Here is an 18,855-nt window from a genome sequence, read left to right as displayed (position 1 = left end):
TAAGGTTTTCCTGAATTGAGGTGGGTTGAGTGTGAGTGTGTGTGTATGGGGGGGGGCAGTGTTTAAGATGTGGGATAACATTTGCAAAGGCAGCATCCTAAACCCATATTTGGGCACCTCAAAGAGGCCCAATGTGCAGAGGATCCAAGCAGCCCCCGTGACAGTCCAGTGGCCTTTTTGTCCGGCTGCCGGAGCCAGGGTTTGAGGCAGCTCGGCAGGCGGGTGTGCAAATGTCAGGCTCCGATTTAACCTGGCGATGTCCCTCTCCTGGACAAACAGGCGGGAACCAAGCCCCACCCGCCGGCTGAGCCAGGCACCCCGCCCCCTGGCCGAGCCAGTCAGGGCTCCCCGCTCGCGGGGGTTGCGGGTGGGGTTTCTCTCGCTGCTCTGCCCCGGCCGGCTCCCTAGCGGCGGGCAGGTATTTCCACCCTCCGCGCGGCTCCCCCAGGGCAGGGCCGGCCGGCCGGGCTGCCTGCGCTGCCAGATGCTTTCCCCTAGGGGTCGGTGTGAGCGAGGGCTCGGCGGCAGGATGCGGCGAGCGGCGGCACCGGAGTGAGGGAGCCGCACTCGCAGCCCAGTGGCAGCGGCGTGGGCAGCGCGGATCGCTGGCTCCCGACCCTTGTGGGGCACAGGCGGCCCGGCCCGGCTGCTAGCGCCGGAGAGGCGGCGGGTCCCTCGGCCACGGCGGGCCGCTTTGGACGCGGATCGGAAGTTGGAGGCAAACTCCCTGTGAGCGGCCGCCGCGGGGACGGACAGATGTGAAGGAGAATCCCGCCGCTCCGGGTCCGGGTGAGCTGAGTGCAGGGGGAGGATGGAGAACGGGGGCGGCTGGAGAAGCAGGGAAGGGAGGGAGCTGCAGGAACGCAGGTGGGGGGAGCAGGGGAACCACGTGTGAGAGGATGGGGCATGGAAAGGGGGCGCTGGGGGCACGAGAGGGAGAGAAGGAGGATGGGGCAGGGAAAGGGGGCGCTGGGGGCACGGGAGGGAGGATGGGGCAGGGAAAGGGGGCGCTGGGGGCACGGGAGGGAGGATGGGGCAGGGAAAGGGGGCGCTGGGGGCACGGGAGGGAGGATGGGGCAGGGAAAGGGGGCGCTGGGGGCACGGGAGGGAGGATGGGAAAGGGGCGCTGGGGGCAGGGAAAGGAGGGAGGATGGGACAGGGGAAAGGGGCGCTGGGGGCAGGGAAAGGAGGGAGGATGGGACAGGGAAAGGGGTGGGCGCTGGGGGCACGGTGGGGTGGCAGGGTGGAGGCAGAAATCTCTTTGCCAGCCGAGCCGTGGCTCTGTAAAGTTTCTACCCTGCAGTGCGGGGCCGCGAGGCGGATTCCCTCTTCGGGCGCCCATCCCATTGCCTCGGGCCCTCGCGTCAGTGCTGGGCCCGGGCAAGGGGGGACCTGGGCGGAGCGAGGTGCCGCGGGGCTCCGCTTTCTCCCGTGAGTTTCGGCCTCCAGCGCTAGCCTCTGGGCAGGGCAGCCCCCACCCCAGGTCAAGCCTCAATGAAACCGGTGTCATTAATAGGTAACCAATCTGCCCTCAGCGCCTGATCGCTGGGCCAGGGCATGTGATGGTTGGCCAAGCCCTAGAGCCGTGTCGGGGGATCTCTCTGGCTGCGAGCTCCCTGTGCCAGGCCTGGAGCTGTTCCCCTGGCGTGGGGGTTGGCAAACAGAGAAAGGGCAAAGCAGAGCGCAGGGCTCCCCGCCTGAGGACCTGGCACCTTCCCCACAGGACAGGGCGGGCCTGGAGCCCAGCAAGGAGAATCCGTGTTTGCCGTAGGCTTAACTGGGCAGCTGGAGGTTACCTTAGTGACACATTTACTACAAAACCAGTATTTGCTGGGGATTAGCAGCTGCGTTATAAATAAATTGGCCTTTGGGTGAAGACAAAGTGTAGTGTCAGTTTATCAGATGCGAGAGGCTCTGGCCTGTCCTAGGGAGCTGGGCTCAGCCAGATGATTTTATTACTCAGAGGGCTCCAGACAGGGTGTTTCAAAAACAACAGAATGAATCGCCATAGAGTTGCTCTCACACTGCTGATCAGAGGCCACAATGATGGACAGGAGCGAGAACCTAAACAGAATGGAATCCCCACCCACTCGATTCCTATGGAACTAAGGGCTGGTGCAAAGGAACATGGGATGTATCTGCCTTACTCAGTTCCTGTCCCCCAAACAAGCCTGGCTGGTTGGTTCCTGCAGATCCCAACACTCCATTTGGGTTTGGTTCTGGTCTGTCTCTTCCCAGCTACTGTAATTATTTCCGTAATCCACAATGTACTCTCTCTGTCCTCCTTGCTTCTCCCAGATGTGTCTGTTGCAGGGTTGGGGCATGGCATTTACATGTTTCCATTAGCTAGATAGTGCACATCTAATAAAATTTACTGTGAATCTGATAAGATTATTATTGCATGGCTGATAAGGTTGTTATTACTGGTCTGTGTATGCTTAATAAGCTTCTCAGTGTAATATATTAACTGATTTTCCGAACTGGGGGCCCAATGCTGCTCACCGTGCCCATGTCAGAGGTCCTACCAAAGCTGATGGGGCTATCACATGAAGAAATGCTGCCAGATCAGGTCCAGGGCATGTGGAGCTGGGACAAATCCACAGCTCTTTCCAAGGGTCAGGTTCGGCTCCCATTTACACTGGAGGAAATCCAGAGCCGCGCCTCAGGAGTCAGTTTCCTCAGAGGAGCTGAGCACAGCATCTCCGCTGAAGGCAGCTCACAAATCAATAAGTGTTTAGTGGAGGTGAAACAATTAGCCTCCTCAGCCTCTCTTGGGGACATAGCACTGCCATAGCATGAAAACATGTTTCGTCTCATTCTTGCCTGGTTTTGTCTCACTGGTCCCTTTTGCTTCCCCCATCTGTTTGTGGTGTCCCCCTGTTGGCTCTGTGGGGCTGGGGCCAAAGAAGTGTGTATAGTGCTTAGCTCACTGAGGCTGGGCCCTCTACCACAATCCAAATCATAAACTCAAGGGATCCGATCTCCTCTTGCTTGGTGTCTCCCTCCTGCCCTGTGCTCTCTCCAAGCCCCAGTGCTGAGATTGTGATGAACAGGCTGGAGGCTCACAGATCAGGCCCCTGAGCTTACCAGCCTGGCTGTAGCATCCCTCTTTGGGTGAATGCTGCATCTGTTTCTTCCATCCGATCACTTGCCCTCTTCAGTTCTGCAGTGAGTTAGCACATAGTGCCCTGAGAGCAGAATATGCACTAGGCACCTGACAGGGTTTCTCCAGCTCTGATTTCCTCAGCACCTTAGGCAGTCGGTCTGCCCAGCCATCCAGGGGGTACGGGCTCTTTGTCTGCCACCAGCATAGGGGCATAGAGGCATTCTGTCTGCTGGCTATGGGCCTATGCACTCTCTTTCTCTACTCTCAGTCCAATGGTCAGAGAAGGTCTGTCTGGCCACCTGGCTGCTCTCTCTGCCTGCCCATCCATCCTCAGGGTAGGAGTTACATCTGCCCAGTTCTCTGCAGCTGGATCTGGGCTAGCTCCCTATCCAGCCCAAGCCTATGTGAGGCCTGTCTTCTTGCTGCCTTCTGCTCCGCCTCCAGTTGGGAATCACAGGAGAAGTGCAGCTTTTGCAGCCTGGAGCGTGACCCTGGATTTTCGGTTCTAGCTCCGCTCCCTCTCCTAGCAGAGCTCCTTCTCTAGCTGCCTGCATTTCTCCCTGCTTTTTTCTTCCTCTAGTCTTAATGGAGAAGGGTTTTCACAGAACCAGGAGAGAGGTCTTGCTCCTGCTTCCCAGCTTTGCATCTCAATAGGAGATGTGTGACTCTTACTTCTTGAAAAGAAAGATGAGCAGACGGCTGGGGCAGGGAGAGGGCTTTGCAGTGAGGATGCTGCGTGAAGGGGGTGATTGGCCTCAGAAAGGTGGGACAGCTCAGTACTGAGTGGCAGAGGTAGAATGAATTCCTCCCAACTCATCCCCCATGGGAGTGCCGAGGGGGAAAGGGCAGTAGAACCTAATCCAGAGAAATCCAAGTAAGCAGCATGGACTTACGCCCGGATCCATGCTCTCACGGACACTGCATGCATGTTGGATACCAGTCATCACTGGAGACAGCAACTCCCATATCTGCAGCCCAGGGTGTGGTTGGAGCTCAAGCCTTTGCTCAGGTGTGAGGGGGAGAGGGAGAAACCACACAAACCTCATTGCCCAGGCTGCTAATGCCCTGAACAGCCTACCAGGTGCATATGGGGATCACTCCTCCCGGGCAGATCGTGTATGAGCAGCACCCAGAAAACGCTTCTCCATCAGCTGTGGCTGCCTCAGGCCTGAGCCTCTCAGTCAAGGCTCCATCGGACTTTCCCTGCTCCCGGCTGTATCTCTGCCTCCTTCTTTTCTGCTCCCTCACCTGCTAACTGCAACGGCCTCTGCTTGTCCTCCTCAAAGCCCCTTCTTCACCCATTCTCTTTGTACCTTCCTCCATGGGGCCCTTATGTGTGGGGAAAGTCTCCTGCTTCTCCTGGATTGGTTAACCACCCTCACTTCAGCCCTCTTAATACCTTCCTGGAAGCTGTTCGGTGTTAATAGCACTCACTTATTCTGCATACAAGTAATTGCCAGTATATAACTGAGCAAGTGCCTTTCCCAGATGTATTCCACATACCCTGTAGAGCCCAACCTCACCCCCCATCCTGGGGACTGGCATTGTTAGCCAAGGTACTAACGATACAACAGCACAAAGTTCAGGTCAGTCCTTCTCCATAGGCTTGGCTGCTCCTGGAGTTCCTCCCTCAGGGCTGCTCAGCCCACACCCAAGGTTCTCTGTCCCTGTAGAGCCACTCCCGCCTCCTTTTTAGCCACCTGGGATAACAAGTCAGCAGAGCCCACTTAACCCTTTGCCAGCTGGCTCAGCACAAGCTTCAAGGGCAGGTTGGTTTAGGCAGACGCTGCCAACCTGTTACAGTAGCGATGTAAGTTTACATGGAGGAAGGAAAAGGAAGTTGGACGGTGGAGAGAATCCTTTAAAGAAATTTACCTCCCTTGGCAGCTCAGGGATCGTGTGTCCAGACTGGGTCTATCTCCCTGGGACTGTAAACTCCTTGAGGTCGAGACTCTGGGACTGGCCTGGTGTAATTGACATTAGGTGTGTATTGTACAGCACTGCGCACTGTGTTGGTATGTAATACCCAGTTAATACTAAGCACCTCTGAGGTTGCCTAGTCCCAGGGCAAGATTGGGGACATCGCGGGAAGCCCAGTGACCCCAGTGGATTCAGAACTCAGCAGTTATTTCAGGAGTGGTTGATCAGACACCAGGGGAAGGAGTGGCACAACGGTGCAACCTACACTGACTGGGAGTTAGGTGGGGGCCGACTGCACCTATCATGGGAATCAAAAGCAACATTCCCATTGGCTGCAAAGGGGCCCCGGGCTGTTCCTGGAGGGTGTGAATCATTGTCACTCACAGGCCCAGGAGGCAGGGGCACCAGCAACTAGATGAGTGTAAAACAAGGAGTGTGAGGAGGCAGCCACTTACACTGACCTCTCCTTGTGGCTGCCTCTCCCTCCCGCAGCATGTGGCTCACCTTGATGTTTTCACACTCACTGAATCCCCCCAGGGGTTAGCTACATTCTGCGGTGCCACTTCATCCTGTTTTTGGAGCCACTTGTGTAACCTGCATCCCTGTGAACAGCACAGCTGTACAGGCCCAGGGACTCCCAGGGGAGAGGACCTGCTCCCCTCAGGCTCCACCTGTCCCCGCACCAGCAGCTGCTGAGAGGGGCAGACCTTCCCTCAGCAGGGTAGGGGTTAAATCCCAGTTTAGATCCCTCCCTTCCCCCTCTGTGTGGCTGTTTCTTGCCCCCAGTGGCTGATGTGTGGATCTGACACAGCTGGGGGTGCTGGCCTCCCCTCCTTGCCCAGCTCCTGGATCCTCCAGCTCCTTCCCTTGATACATGCCAGGTTGTTACACTCTAGTTTGGTGACCTCACAACCACTGCCATGGCAACGGCTTATGAAGTCACAAGCAGAGCTGTGCCGGTAGCAGGGGAGGAAGGAGAGAGGAGCCTTTGCTCTGACTAAGAAGGGATCGGAGAGTCCTCGGGCATACGGGCTGGAGCCCAGCTGTTGCTCTGCTCTGATCTTTCCTCTCCCCACGGGCGGGTGTTTCTGTCTCCCTGCAGAATGAGTCCTTCTCCGAAGGAGGCTTGGGTGCCACTCTGCTTTCTCCATACTGACGTTTCCACTTGATCCAGTGCTCCCATCTGCCCACTGCTCTCGGCTTCCTTCCAGAGGGGCTGCCCGTGCACCTTGAGCCCAGCAGACCAAGGGGGCCACCATGCTGATAAAGGAGTATCGGATCTGCATGCCACTCACCACTGAAGAGGTGAGTGCTCGGCTGCTCTCCTGGGAGGCCCTGTGGGTGGAAGGAGCAGTGTGGGCTGGACCCCAGGCGGCGAAAGGATTAGATGGAACACTCTCCATTTGCTGCGAGGGACGTTGCAGCCCCAAAGACGCCAGCCATGAGGGGATCTGCCCTTCCCGTGAGCCAGGCGACACTGCCCAGCGTGAGGGGGTGCAACATAACTGCCCTCCTGCATGCCAGAGCACCACTGTATGGGGAAGAGGGGGTGGATAGCAGCAAGGGGCAGAAGAGGGGATCAGGGTTGAGAAGAGATACTGTACGGAGGGTATAGCAGCAGGTGGGGAGGAGGGAGCAAGGTCTGACAGGGAGGAGGGGTGTGATGAGGGCAGAGCAGGTATGGGGATAGAGGTGGGGAGTGGGGAGGAGGATCTGACAGGAGGAGGAGTGTGATGGCAGAATAGCAGGTGGAGGGGGACAGAGAGAGAAAAGCGGAATGATGGGGCGGGATAGCAGCAGGCAGTAAAGTGGAGAATTGGAGTCTAATGGAGTATAATAAAGAATAGGATCACAGCAGGTGTGTAGGAGATGGGGGATCAGGGCTGGGATGGGGTGAGGGGTACAATGGAGCACGGTGGCAGTGGGGGGTGAGATGGGGAGCTGGGGGTGAGGGGTATGATGGGGCAGGTGGCAGTGGGGGGTGAGATGGGGAGCTGGGGGCGTGGGGTACAATGGAGTAGGGTGCCAGTGGGGGGTGAGATGGGGAGCAGGGGGTGAGGGGTCCGATGGAGCAGGGTGGCAGTGGAGGGTATGGGGGGGAGAGCTGGGGGTGAGGGGTGTGATGGGGCAGGTGGCAGCGGGAGGTGAGGTGCGGAGCTGGGGGTGAGGGGTACAATGGAGCAGGGTGGCAGTGGGGAGTATGGGGGGATCTGAGTGTGAGGGGTACGATGGAGCAGGGTAGCAGTGGGGGGCATGGGGAGAGCTGGGGGTGAGGGGTACGATGGAGCAGGGTGGCAGTGGGGGGTATGGGAGGAGCTGGGGGTGAGGGGTACGATGGAGCAGGTGGCAGCGGTAGGTGAGGTGGGGAGCTGGGGGTGAGGGGTACGATGGAGCAGGGTAGCAGTGGGGGGCATGGGGGAGCTGGGGGTGAGGGGTATGCTGGGGCAGGTGGCAGCAGGAGGTGAGGTGGGGAGCTGGGGGTGAGGGGTACAAAGGAGCAGGGTGGCAGTGGGGAGCTGAGGGTGAGGGGTATGATGGAGCAGGGTGGCAGTGGGGGGTGAGGTGGGGAGCTGGGGGTGAGGGGTACAATGGGGCAGGTGGCAGTGGGGGGTAAGGTGGGGAGCTGAGGCTGTGATGAGGTGAGGGGTATGGTGGGGCAGAAGGCAGCAGGGGGTAAAGGTAAGGAGTCGGGGGCTGTGAGGTGCAGGATCTTGGATCTCGTCCCCCTGTACCAAATGGGAGGATCTGGCTCAGAGCATAGGGGCGGGAGTGAGAGTGGCAAGGGACCATCCTAGAGCCAGGGCTGACCAGATCCATCTGAGAGTGGCAAAGCTTCCTCCCTGTGATGTGTGTCTTGTTAATGTAGAAAATCCCATGGATGACGGCGAACGAGATGGGCAGCAGGGCTCTGGGCTGGAAGAACAGAGAGCAGAGGAGGGCAGATCCCCAGGGTGTCAGGCGGGGAGCCCTGCGTGGGTGGAGAGCTGACGCTAGCACCCCACGCACCAACCCTTTCTGTGCCTCTCCTTTTCTCTGCCAGGCGCCCTCCCTGGCACCTGTTACCTGCTCCGTCCCCTCCCAGCCCAGCCAGCCGGGTAGAAGTGCTCAGAACAGAGGCAGGGTCTCAGTCTCCCCAGCCTGATCCACAGGGTGAGGGACAGAGAGAGTGGGAGCAGTCTGCACAGCAGAGCAGGGAAGGCTCTGGGCTTCCAGCATCACATGGGGGAGGAAGGAGCCAGGCAGGAGTGTTCAGCAGGCTCGGGAGCTCCCTGGACTGCTGCTGTGTGGCTCGTCCTGGGGAATTCGTCCCGTGCTTCCAGGGGCAGAGCTGAGGACTAGGCTGTAAGAGCTGATTTCTGATCCCAGTTCTGTTAGCAGTGCCATCCGGCGGTTCTTGGTGCGCATTTAGTGAGCAGTTGCTGAGGTCTGGGCTCCTCCCACTATGCTGGAGGGATCCAATGCTGCCGGGTCTAGCAGGCATGGAGCTGGGAGTAGATGATCTGCCTAGCACTGCCACTGAGTCGCCGTGTGGCTGTGGGCACCTGCCTGAGTTTCCCCATCTGTAAAATGGGCACAGCAATCCTGAGCCTTATTTAAAAAGACATCTGTGAAGCACCTGCTGGTGTCCGCAGAGAACATTTCCAGCTGTCATATTGCATTACGTCCCAGCGCCAGTATGTATACTGCGTTCCCAATGTTATGTTTCCATTGAAGCAGTTGCTGGAGTTGCCACAGAGGCGTTGAGAGATGGGGTCAGGTGGTGAGAGGGGAAAAGCACGGGGTTAAAATGTGACCCACACCGTGGAAAAGTTTGGGAGTCCTCTGTTCTGTGCTAAGAGCACTGGTGTATGCCCAAACCTGCGGGATGCTGACTGTAGAACTGGTCTCAGGGGACTGACACTCGGGGCTGGTAGTGTGTGTGAAGCGAAAGCGCTAGGCAGGAGCCGGTGGCGGCTAAGTGTAATGGCTTCCATGTGCAGTGGCAAGTGTGCGCCACCAGGTAAAAAGGCCAGTGACTTGCAGGTGGCATTTCGGAAGGCTTGCTACAGGGTTATTTTCACTGCCGGGAAAAGCTAAGCAGAGTCGGGCAGGCTCATGACCTGGATGGGAAACCACCAGGTGCAGTGGGAAGCAGCACTGCTGATTCAGTAACCGGTGCTACTGGCTGTTCCCTAGCATGACCCCTGGAAGCTGCAGTGATGGATGTGCTAGAGATACCCATGCAGATAGGTACATGTTAAGGGCCACTGGGCTGCTGGACCCAAATCTACCCTTGCTTACGCCACTGTAAATCTGGAGTAGCGCCTATGAAGTCAAATGGAGTGACTCTGGTTTTACATGTTGTAACTGAGAGCAGATTTTGGTTCATTGCTGTTTGGAAGAAAAAGGAAACCCATGTTCAGAACACTTGTGAGCATCAAAACTCTGCCATAGCACACTCTGAGAGAGGCATAGCTCTGGCCCTGTTCCAGCGAGGGGTCATTGCACTCTATTAATCAAAAATTCCCCCAGCAGTTTCAGTTGGGTACAGTATTCATCCCTACTCCCTGTCTTTAACTCTTGCGCAGGGTTGCTGTGCATTGTTAAAACAGTTGCTCTGCTCCACTTCAGAGGTGGCTGCATGTTAGTGGCAGGGGAAGTTCTTCCTGTATGAGTGTGTTGTAAAGCGCTTTGGGATGGATTTAGGTGAAATATGCTGTGTGGGGTAATTGTAAGATCACTCTGTCCACAGGGCCCATCTCTGTCTCGTGCCACAGACCTGCAACAATCCCAGCTTCCCTGGCACCCTATGTTCCGTGGCTGGGCGCTAGCCAGACATGCTGCTCTCCCATACAAGAAATGGGCGCATCATCTCTGCTCACGGCCTCATTGACGGTCTTTGGTGTCATGCCACCTACTTGGCACAGGTTTACTGAGGGCAGCTGGATCGCTGTGGGAAAAGGGACTTGGTGCCAGTGGCAGATTGAGAGCCACATGTGAGCGGAAGGCAGCTGCTTGGGTCAATCCTTAGGCTCTACCTCACCAAGAAGATTGAGGGCTGACCTGTATGGCGTGAGTGCAGGCGCATGCATGTGCTGGGAGCAGAGTCCTACATGGTTGATGGAAGCAGAGAGCTGCGTTTGCTGGGAGACGTGACCTGGAGGGAGAAGGGGTTGGTGAGGGTGAGGGTGTTAAAGAGGAGAGCAGTGAATTAGTGGGGCAGTGATCGGAGTGGGCCCTATGCAGGTAGCCTTAGCTTCTAGCACAGCTGGGCCTGGCCCCCAACTCCAGCCAGTTCCACATCCAGATCTGCGTTCTCCCATGAGGGCTGATCTCTAGTTTCCAAACTGGCCAGGAAGCGCGTTGTGGGGAGGGGAGCTCGGGTAGGCACTGCAATGCAGTTGTGGTCTGCATCGGCCTGCTGTTCAACAGGACAAAGCGACAGCAGTTGTGGGGTGGGGGTGGAGGGGCGGGGGGATGAAGGCTTCAAGCTGCCATGCAGGTCTGCTGTTTGCAGGCAGGAGGGGCCGGGTGTGTATGAAAGACGACCAGAGGGGAGGCTGTGGTTTGATAGCAGGCCCCAAGCTCAGCATGGGAGCCCAGGGTCAGCTACATGTGAGGCCTCCCCTGCACAGGAAGTGTCAGGCAGGCAGCTTCCTGCCTCCTGCAGAAGGCCTTCGTTACCGTGGCAGCGTGCGTCATGGAAACTTCCTCATTGATAGGTCTTCTGAGAAACCGAACTGAAGGTACGTTAAGATGCTGAGCGTGTAGAGCCCTGGGCAGCAGCCCGGCATGGCGCCCACAGTAATAGCGGCCCTGCTCTCACCCCTCCCATCTGAGGCACTCCAAGCATTCTGCAAACACTCATCAATCAATGCTCGGAGGACTTGGGCATGCGAGAGCATTGCCCATGTGATATGTATGGGGAAACTGAGGCACGGAGCCAGGCAGTGACTTGCTCAAGCTCACTCAATAGTGGCAGAGCTCAGAACTGAACCCAGAAGTCCTGACTCCCCAGGCCCCTGCTGTAACCATTGAGTGACACTTCCTGTCCTTATGGGGCTGTGCTGGTTTTTGGAGCTATGGGAAGGGATCGGCATGTAGGATTTGCCAAGGCAGATGGACGCATCTCAGCAAACCCACTTGGGCCAGCATCTCCCCTAGTTTTCACGGGATGGGGCAATGCTATTGCCATGAAGGGGTGTGTGTGCAGGGGGCGAAGGGGGGGCTTGCGTTGGCCCATTCCCCCCACACACACACGCTCACACACTGCCCTTATAGTGTTCACCTGTTTAGCTCCTCTGCCCAGTGCAAGTCCTCCCTAAGCCTGTCCCCTTTGGGCATGATTTTCTGAGGTGAGCGCCTGCAGTTCCCACTGACTTTGGCTGGAGCTGTGTGCACTCGGCACCTCTGACATCCAGGTCAGGTGGGTGGGACCTGTGTGGAGCTTCCCCCAGCTTCCCCATGGGATGCATCCTCAGGCCCTCACTAAACTTTGGGTGGGATTGCATGGCCTCTGAACACTCACCCACTCCACAGGAGTGAGGCAGGGAGAGTGATGCAATCTCTGCTGTGGTCAGCTGGCACCAGTGCAAGGGGAACCTCCTGGTGGCTGGATGCTTGTGTTCTGGGTGCTCTGGAAAAATGGGGCCCTGTGCAGCATCAGAGGCCACCTCTGTTGTGTGTGGGTATTGACACTCCAAACTGAAACCCGTGTTTTGGAGCGTAGGGGTTGCAAGGCTCTCCCTTGGGCCAGCCGGGGTCACTGCGGCAGATGGATTATTTGTATTGCTGTAGCGCCTATAGGCCACAACCGAGATCCAGGCTGTGCTTGGCACTGTACGGACACCTAGGGGCCTAAGCCCTGGATCTGAATGCACTATTAGAACTATGCCAAAAAGCCTTTTGTGGCCTACAAGATGAACCTATGACTGTTCCCTAGTGCTAAAAACAATTGGCTTGTGATTGATTAAATACAACAGATTGAGGATTCCTGGCTGTGGCATAACAGCCCGGGGGTGATCTGGGGAAGCTGGCTGCGGCAATGCATGTGCTGACGGGGTTTAATTTAAGACCGCATGCGCTCCTCAAGCAATTAGTCTCCTTTAGCATGCAGTATCATAGGATGAGGAGATCCGAGCTCTGTAGCATTGTCAATAATTATTCCATGACTAATGCTGTGCATTGTCATTGCTTACAGCTAGCTGTGCCTATGCCAATAGCACAATACGCGGCTCCAGAAGGGCTACGAGTATTTACCACTAGTAACCTACAATATATTTACAGGCAGCTACTTTTAGAAGCAGATCTTGACCTTATTCATGCTAACTGCTGTAGGCGTGTGCTAGTAGTGATTCCCCACGAGGATAGCAGCAGTAGCATACAGCAGACTGCCCATGCTTGCAGAGAGCTGCCAGGAGCTCTATAGTAAGTTACACTGTCTGTGGTACGGAGCTGTGAGTTTATCTGTAGAAAGCTACCATGCCCATAACTGCTGAGACTGTTGATAAGCGTAGTAACATATAGGAAGCAGTAGTGGCATGCTTTAAAACTGAGTATATTGGCAGTAATCTAAAATAATGATTCTCAAACTTTTGTACTGGTGCCTCCTTTCACACAGCAAGCCTCTGAGTGTGACCCCCACTTTATACATTAAAAACACTTTTAAATATATTTAAGACCAGTATAAACTCTGAAGGCGAAGCAGGGTTTTGGGTGGAGGCTGGCAGCTCGCGACCCCCCATGTGAGAACCTCACGACCCCCTGAAGGGTCCCGACCCCCCATGTGAGAGCCCCCAATAGCTATGCTTGCTGCGACCTCCCAAGTATCCCTCTTAGAATCAATGTAATATCATATCCATGTCTGTGGAGAGCCGTGGCTAATCTGCTTACAGCACTGGTGCTTAGGGTTCCTCTGAGTTATACCCTAGTCTCTCAATAGTAAACTATAGTGTTAATGTTTATGAAGAGACATAAATTCCCATCGGCAAGCCCTGGTAATTTCAGTAGGTCCCCAGCATCCCTATACAAAGAGTGCTTTGTAGCCTTGATTAGAAAGGGCACATCAGCAATTTATTCAGGGTGCCCCCTAGCATATCTTTTTCCAAATGTACTCTGGGGACTGCAGGGCTGTCAGTTTCTAATGTGCTAAGAGAGCAAAGATTTCGTGTTAACATCTGGAGAACATTTACAGTTCGGTGAAGTGAAGATGAGATCTCTCTGGCAATTAGAACGATGGATAGGATCTTCAGTGGAACAGTAAAATAATTGTTATGCAGAAGCATCATCAAATATTTTTTTTCCGCTCCCATGTTATTTATTGAACAAAAAGTCAATGTTCTTTTCAGCAGACTCCTCCAGAAGGGGGTTATTGTGCTTGAAAAGCTGGCGAACTATCTCCAGGCTCCACTTTATAAAAGGAAACAACAAATAGGCCAAAGATGGCTCCCGGTTGCTGGGACTGGAGCTGTCACTCCTGCCATTCCCTGGTTTTAGTTGGGAGCGATCTGGTAGTACAGTACAGTGGCTAGAGCCCTGGACTGGGATTTGGGAGATCTGGCCTGCTGTATGACCTTGAGCAGCTCACTTCCCGCATGTGTGCCTCAGTGTCCCCTTCGGGCCCTTATCTGTTTAGATTCTAAACTCATTGGGGCAGGGACTGTCTCGCACAATGTGTGTACAGTGCCTAGCACAATAGAGCCCTAAATCTCAGCTGGAGTCTATAGGCACTACTGTAATAAAGCTGTTGGATACTCGTGGCAAGATTGTGGCCTGGAGCCATAGCATTCCAAGCAAACAGCGACCCTCCCTGGACACCCTGAGAACATCCTGAATAAAATCAGGTTACGTCTGACATGGGGCTGAGCAAACAGTCCATGCAGCCAGTGGAGGAGCACTTGGAAGCTGATCTGCTTGGAGTGGTTCATGTTTGCACAGCAGAAACTAGCCCTTTCTGTGGTGCTGTTTGAGCTTCACCAGCCAGACTGTTTGCAGTGTCCCATGTGAGTGGGAGTCTCTGCTAACACACTGAGACTCAGTATGAAGGGACAGAATTAGCAGCTTCCTTGACTCCATCTGGCCTGGCTGGAGGCCTGTGGGTGTGCCTGAAAGAGTCTGAGTGTGCTAACCTCCTCTCCTCCCCTGTACCCCGGCTGCTGGATGGAGTGACTTACCATACATGCCTTTAGACATAGAACATGCTCTCCCTGCTCTAGGCCTCAGGATTGGAGGTGGCTGTGTGCCCTACTGGGACGAGCTTGGACTAGGAGCTGGGATCATCCTCGTATGGGCCTGGTGCCACAGGGAGGTTTCCTAGGGTCAGCTCCAGGCATGTAAGTTCATGTACTCGTCCTCCCAGTGAGTCAGTTGCATTATCCACACTGGAACCCAGGATTATCCCAGCTTCTGCTGCATGCTCTTCCCAGTAGGCCACACAGCCTCCTCCGATCCTGAGGCCTGGGGCAGGGAATGCGTGTTCTCTTCACTAGCTGCAGGCGATAGACTGAGGCATGTTGAGGCTTTGAAATGAGATCACTGTGGGGAGAGGCATAGACCCCAGTTACAAAAAGAAATTGGCCTCACCCCCATGCCATGGGTAATGCCAGCGCTCCCTGCTCAGCCCAGAGGACTGTCAGAACTGCAAACAATGGAGTGTTTCCAGCCGCAGATCCCCCAGCTCAGAGCTCTCAGTCAACCCTGGCTGTTTGTCTATGATAGCAGCAGTGCAGGGGTTGCTCTCTGGCTGAGCTGGAGAGTTAGCCAGGGAGCCCAGGCCCAAAGGTCATTTGGTGGATGTAGCGCTTTCATTACTCACTGTTATTTGTATTGTAGCAGCAGCTAGAGTCCCTGAGCAAGGTCAGAGTCCCCTCATGCTAGGGGCTGTGAGCCTGAGAACTGACAGGCTAAACTGACAAAGGGCTAGGGGGAAACTGAGACACCGGGATGTGAAATGATTTGCCCATGGTTATGCTGCAGTTCAGCAGCAGAGCTGGGAATAGAACCCAAGTCTCCTGAGTCCCAGTCCAGTGTAGTAAAGGGAGTGTAGTTTTTCTAAGCCCCCATCCACTCGTGGGAGAGAGCACTGCACCATGGCTTAGGTTTGCAATGCCTAGGTGTCTGACCAGGTCCGGCTATAGTGCCTTTTCCTCAGCCTGACTGAGACCCTGGTGGGGTGCCCTCAGACTGCGTCCCCAGGGAGATCCCCACCGGGAGGGAACAGTCCTATCCTCCTCGGCTTGGGGAGAGAGCGGGGGGAAGCGAACGCCCGCCTGGTGCCGCTGAGGCTCCTGCAGTGGCTGGCAGGTGTGAACGGACATGCTCTCCTCTGATAGCTTATCTGCTCAGCCCTGTTTCCATGTGCCGAACTCATTATTAATATTTACACAGGCAGCAGCACTAGGTAATGGATGGGAAGGCTGAGCTGCTACTGACAATGGAGGCTGACTCAGCCAGCCGTGGGGAGACACTTCCTGGGCCGCTAGAACCTTACTACAGCCCCACGGCATAGTAGGGGGAACTAACACCCCGGCTGTGCTCCGCAGCCTGTGCCTACCAGGATCCTCTGCTGGGAGAGGTTCAGACAGGAGCAGCTGAGAGCTCCCCTGCATCCAGTGCTCCTGTCCTGCTCCCTTCAGCACCCCCTGCCAGGACAGGCCAGGACTTTAGTGGCTGCAGCAACTCTGGCTGGGGGAGGATCACGCAGGATCCTCCCCTCCTCCTGCTCTCTGCCTGTGCCCAGCTGGGACAAGTTTGGGGCCAAGGGAGGGATCCATTGGGGTCTGTAATATCAGGGCCAGTGCAACCCATTAGGCGACCTAGGCGGTCGCCTAGGCACTAACATTTAGGGGTGGCGACCGCAGTGGCCGAACCTTTGGCTGCCCTGGTCGTCAGCGGTATTTCGGGGGCGGGATCTTCCACCGCTTCTGTCGGGGGCAGTATTTCGGGGCGGGACCTTCCACCGCCTGGGGCGCCAAAAAAGCTGGCGGCACTCCTGTGTGATATGAACAAAGGCCAGGCAGTTACTTCTGGGGCAGCAGGAGGACCAGCGCAGAGGGAACAGGGAAGCCAATTGGAGGGCTGAGAGCCTGAGGCTCAGCCCTACCCTTTTCATCCTCAGGAAACAACAGAAAATCCAGAGGCCTCTAATGAGGCTGATTGAGTTCCTCTGAAAGGTCCCACTTGGTCCCCTCTCCCAGACCTCCTGGGAGGAAGGAGGATGACTGGGGGTTTTGTGATGGAGTTTGAAGAGCTGCTTGGAAGGTGAGAATAGAGGCAAATCCCTCTCCCCCCTCCTTATGGGGGCACAGAGGTCTTTGCCAGCTGCAGAACCATGGCCATCCCCTGTGGAGGTATGCAGGTGGGGGATTCCAGGGGCTGTACCCCCTCTATCTGCAGGATGTGTCAGTGAGCAGGGCTGGTGGATGTGCCACAATGGCCCCCCCTCCCTCTCATTGAGAAGTCATATTGGGTGCCACTGAGTAGCATGAGGTGCTGTCACCTCTTCCTTCTCCTGCAGAGAGCCACGCCCTGTTTCTCCCTTCCTTGCTGAATGCTGGCGTTCAGCCTGGGTGCTGGGCCCTGTTGTGCCACCTCTGCCCCCTCTATGCAACTCTGGGTGCTGCCATCCCCGACATGGGCCAGGCTTCCACATGGTGGCATCCTGCATGATTTGATGCAGCCTCCTTTTGCTTGGGTCTGGAGCATGCTCAGTGGGATGGCAGGAAAGTCTGGGACCCACCTGCTCTAGAGAGGCCTTCAGCTCTGCTAGGCCCTCAGCTTGCAAGGAGCAGCCAGGCCTTTTGCTCAGCCATGCCAGCTGGAGCTCACGGTGGGGTGAAGAGGCTGAGGGCAGAGCCAACCACATGATGCCATGCTCACAGTCCCCTAATCCAGAGCCTCCTCTACCAACTGGCTGGTGCTGCCATGGCAACCCAGGGCTGCACTCTCCCCACACCCTGACCCCCAGACTGTGGCAGTGGAGGGGAGTTGGATGCTGATCGCATCCCCTGAGTGATGTGCACAGTGGCTGCTCCCCACCATACAGCAGATGCTGCCCTCTAACTGGTGAATGAGCGTGGGGGTAGGAGGGCAATGATGAGGGGTGGCTGGCCCCCCTGAGCCGCCCCGAAGGTCGGAATACAAGCTGGGTCTGAACCCTTTTTCCCTCACTGTGGTGCTGGTTCATGCACAGGCCCTGGAAGGGCAGCATTTAGGGCAAGCATGGGTGTGGACCCTGATGGCTCTGGGGGTGAATGACATGAGTGAGGAAACCACAGAGGATCTAAGAGGCAGCCCTGTAGTGCAGAAGCAGAGGCCATGGGTTATCGCTTGTATGTCGCTCTGTGCTGCCCCAGAGCTGCCTCGGGTCAGGCTTCCCTGGACTAGGTGTGCAGCCATATCCCCACCCACCGGGAGGGAGCCTCTTGCGCTTCTCTGCAGCATCCTCTGCTGGTAAGTGCTGGGCTCAGCGTCCATGTCCAGCCTTCCTCAGCTAGGAGGTGCTTTCCCTACCAAAACAATGGTTTCTGCTCAAAGCACTGTACCAAGGCGCTGGGCTGGGGCAGGGTGCAGACACCTAGGGCTCGATGTAGACCTGGAAATCCCTCTGTCGCCCCTGATAACAGCGACTCCTTTAGGACAAGACTGGAGCAGGATGGAAAAGCCTAGGGCTGAATGGACGTTGGCTCCAATGCCGTGTGGTGCTGAGTGCCCTCAAACCCCACTGACTTCAGCTAGAATTGAGGTCTCGCAGCACCTCGCGAGATCAGGCCCTAGGTTTCCAGTTTACCAAGAGAAGGGTGATGAGAAGGATGGGGAATCGGGTGGTGTGGGGCTAAAGCAGTATGCAGGTAGGACCTGGAGAGGTGGGAGCAGCCCCAGTGGAGGTGGAGCGTGAACTGCTCTCTCCCTTAGAAAGAGTGGAGCCCTGCAGTGTAGGGGTCTGGACTGCTGCTCGAGAGCATGGTTGAATGCAAGAACAAACAGTCTCCATTCCCCTTTTTGCCCTCAGCATGAGCCGGGGGAAGGGGGTGGGAAGCATGATGGACCCTTCCATTGCATGAAGCTACTTGCCAGGGGTGGCTGCAGGCACCAGTGCACCAAGCATGTGCCTGGGGCGGCAAGCCGCGGGGGGTGGCCTGCTGGCAGCCTGACGGCCACCCGTACAGCAACCTTCGGCTACACGCCTGCGGGAGGTCCGCTGGTCCTGCGGTTTCGGTGGTGAGTATTCCAAAGTCGTGGGACCAGCGGACCTCCCGCAGGCAAGGCATGCCACCGAATCTGCATTAGAAGGCAACCTCCCGCAGGCATGCCGCCAAATCTGCATTAGCAGGTGACCTCCCGCAGGCATGCAGCCGAATCCGTGTTACCAGCGGATCTCGCGCAGGCATGCAGCTGAATCCGTGTTATCAGTGGACCTTGCGCAGGCATGCCACTGAATCTGCATTAGCAGGCGATCTCCCGCAGGCATGCGCCCGAATCTGCGTTAGCAGGTGACCTCCCGCAGGCATGCCGCTGAATCCATGTTACCAGCGGACCTCGCGCAGGCATGCCACCGAATCTGTGTTAGCAGGCGATCTCCCGCAGGCATGCGGCCGAATTTGCGTTAGCAGGTGACCTCCTGCAGGCATGCCACTGAATCCGTGTTACCAGCGGACCTCCTGCAGGCATGCTGCCGAATCTGTGTTACCAGTGGACCTCCTGCAGGCGTGCCGCCGAAAGCTGCCTGACCGCCATGCTTGGGGCGGCAAAATACATAGAGCCGCCCTTGCTACCTGCATATGCCTCTTCCGCCTAGTGCTTGCAGCCCTTGACGAAGTCGCGCATGGCAACGGGGGAGTTGTGAAGAGGTG

General features: G+C 56.5%; 1 protein-coding gene across 1 annotated transcript in view; it reads left to right on the top strand.

The window, feature by feature from the left end:
• Positions 1 to 406: 406 nt before the first annotated feature.
• Positions 407 to 18,855, top strand: part of LOC116833273 (cytoplasmic phosphatidylinositol transfer protein 1-like) — a 45,587-nt gene continuing 27,138 nt past the window's right edge. Inside the window, exons 1-2 of the mRNA XM_032794698.2 lie at positions 407 to 789; positions 6,129 to 6,331. Of these exons, the coding sequence (XP_032650589.1) occupies positions 6,284 to 6,331 (48 nt within the window). The 5' untranslated portion in view covers positions 407 to 789; positions 6,129 to 6,283. The remainder of the gene's footprint in view (positions 790 to 6,128; positions 6,332 to 18,855) is intronic.

This window comes from Chelonoidis abingdonii, chromosome 9 (genome assembly GCF_003597395.2).
Source record: "Chelonoidis abingdonii isolate Lonesome George chromosome 9, CheloAbing_2.0, whole genome shotgun sequence".
In the NCBI taxonomy this organism is placed as follows: Eukaryota; Metazoa; Chordata; order Testudines; family Testudinidae; genus Chelonoidis; species Chelonoidis abingdonii.
Note: the sequence above shows the minus strand (reverse complement) of the source record. Positions and strands in the feature narration are given on the sequence as shown.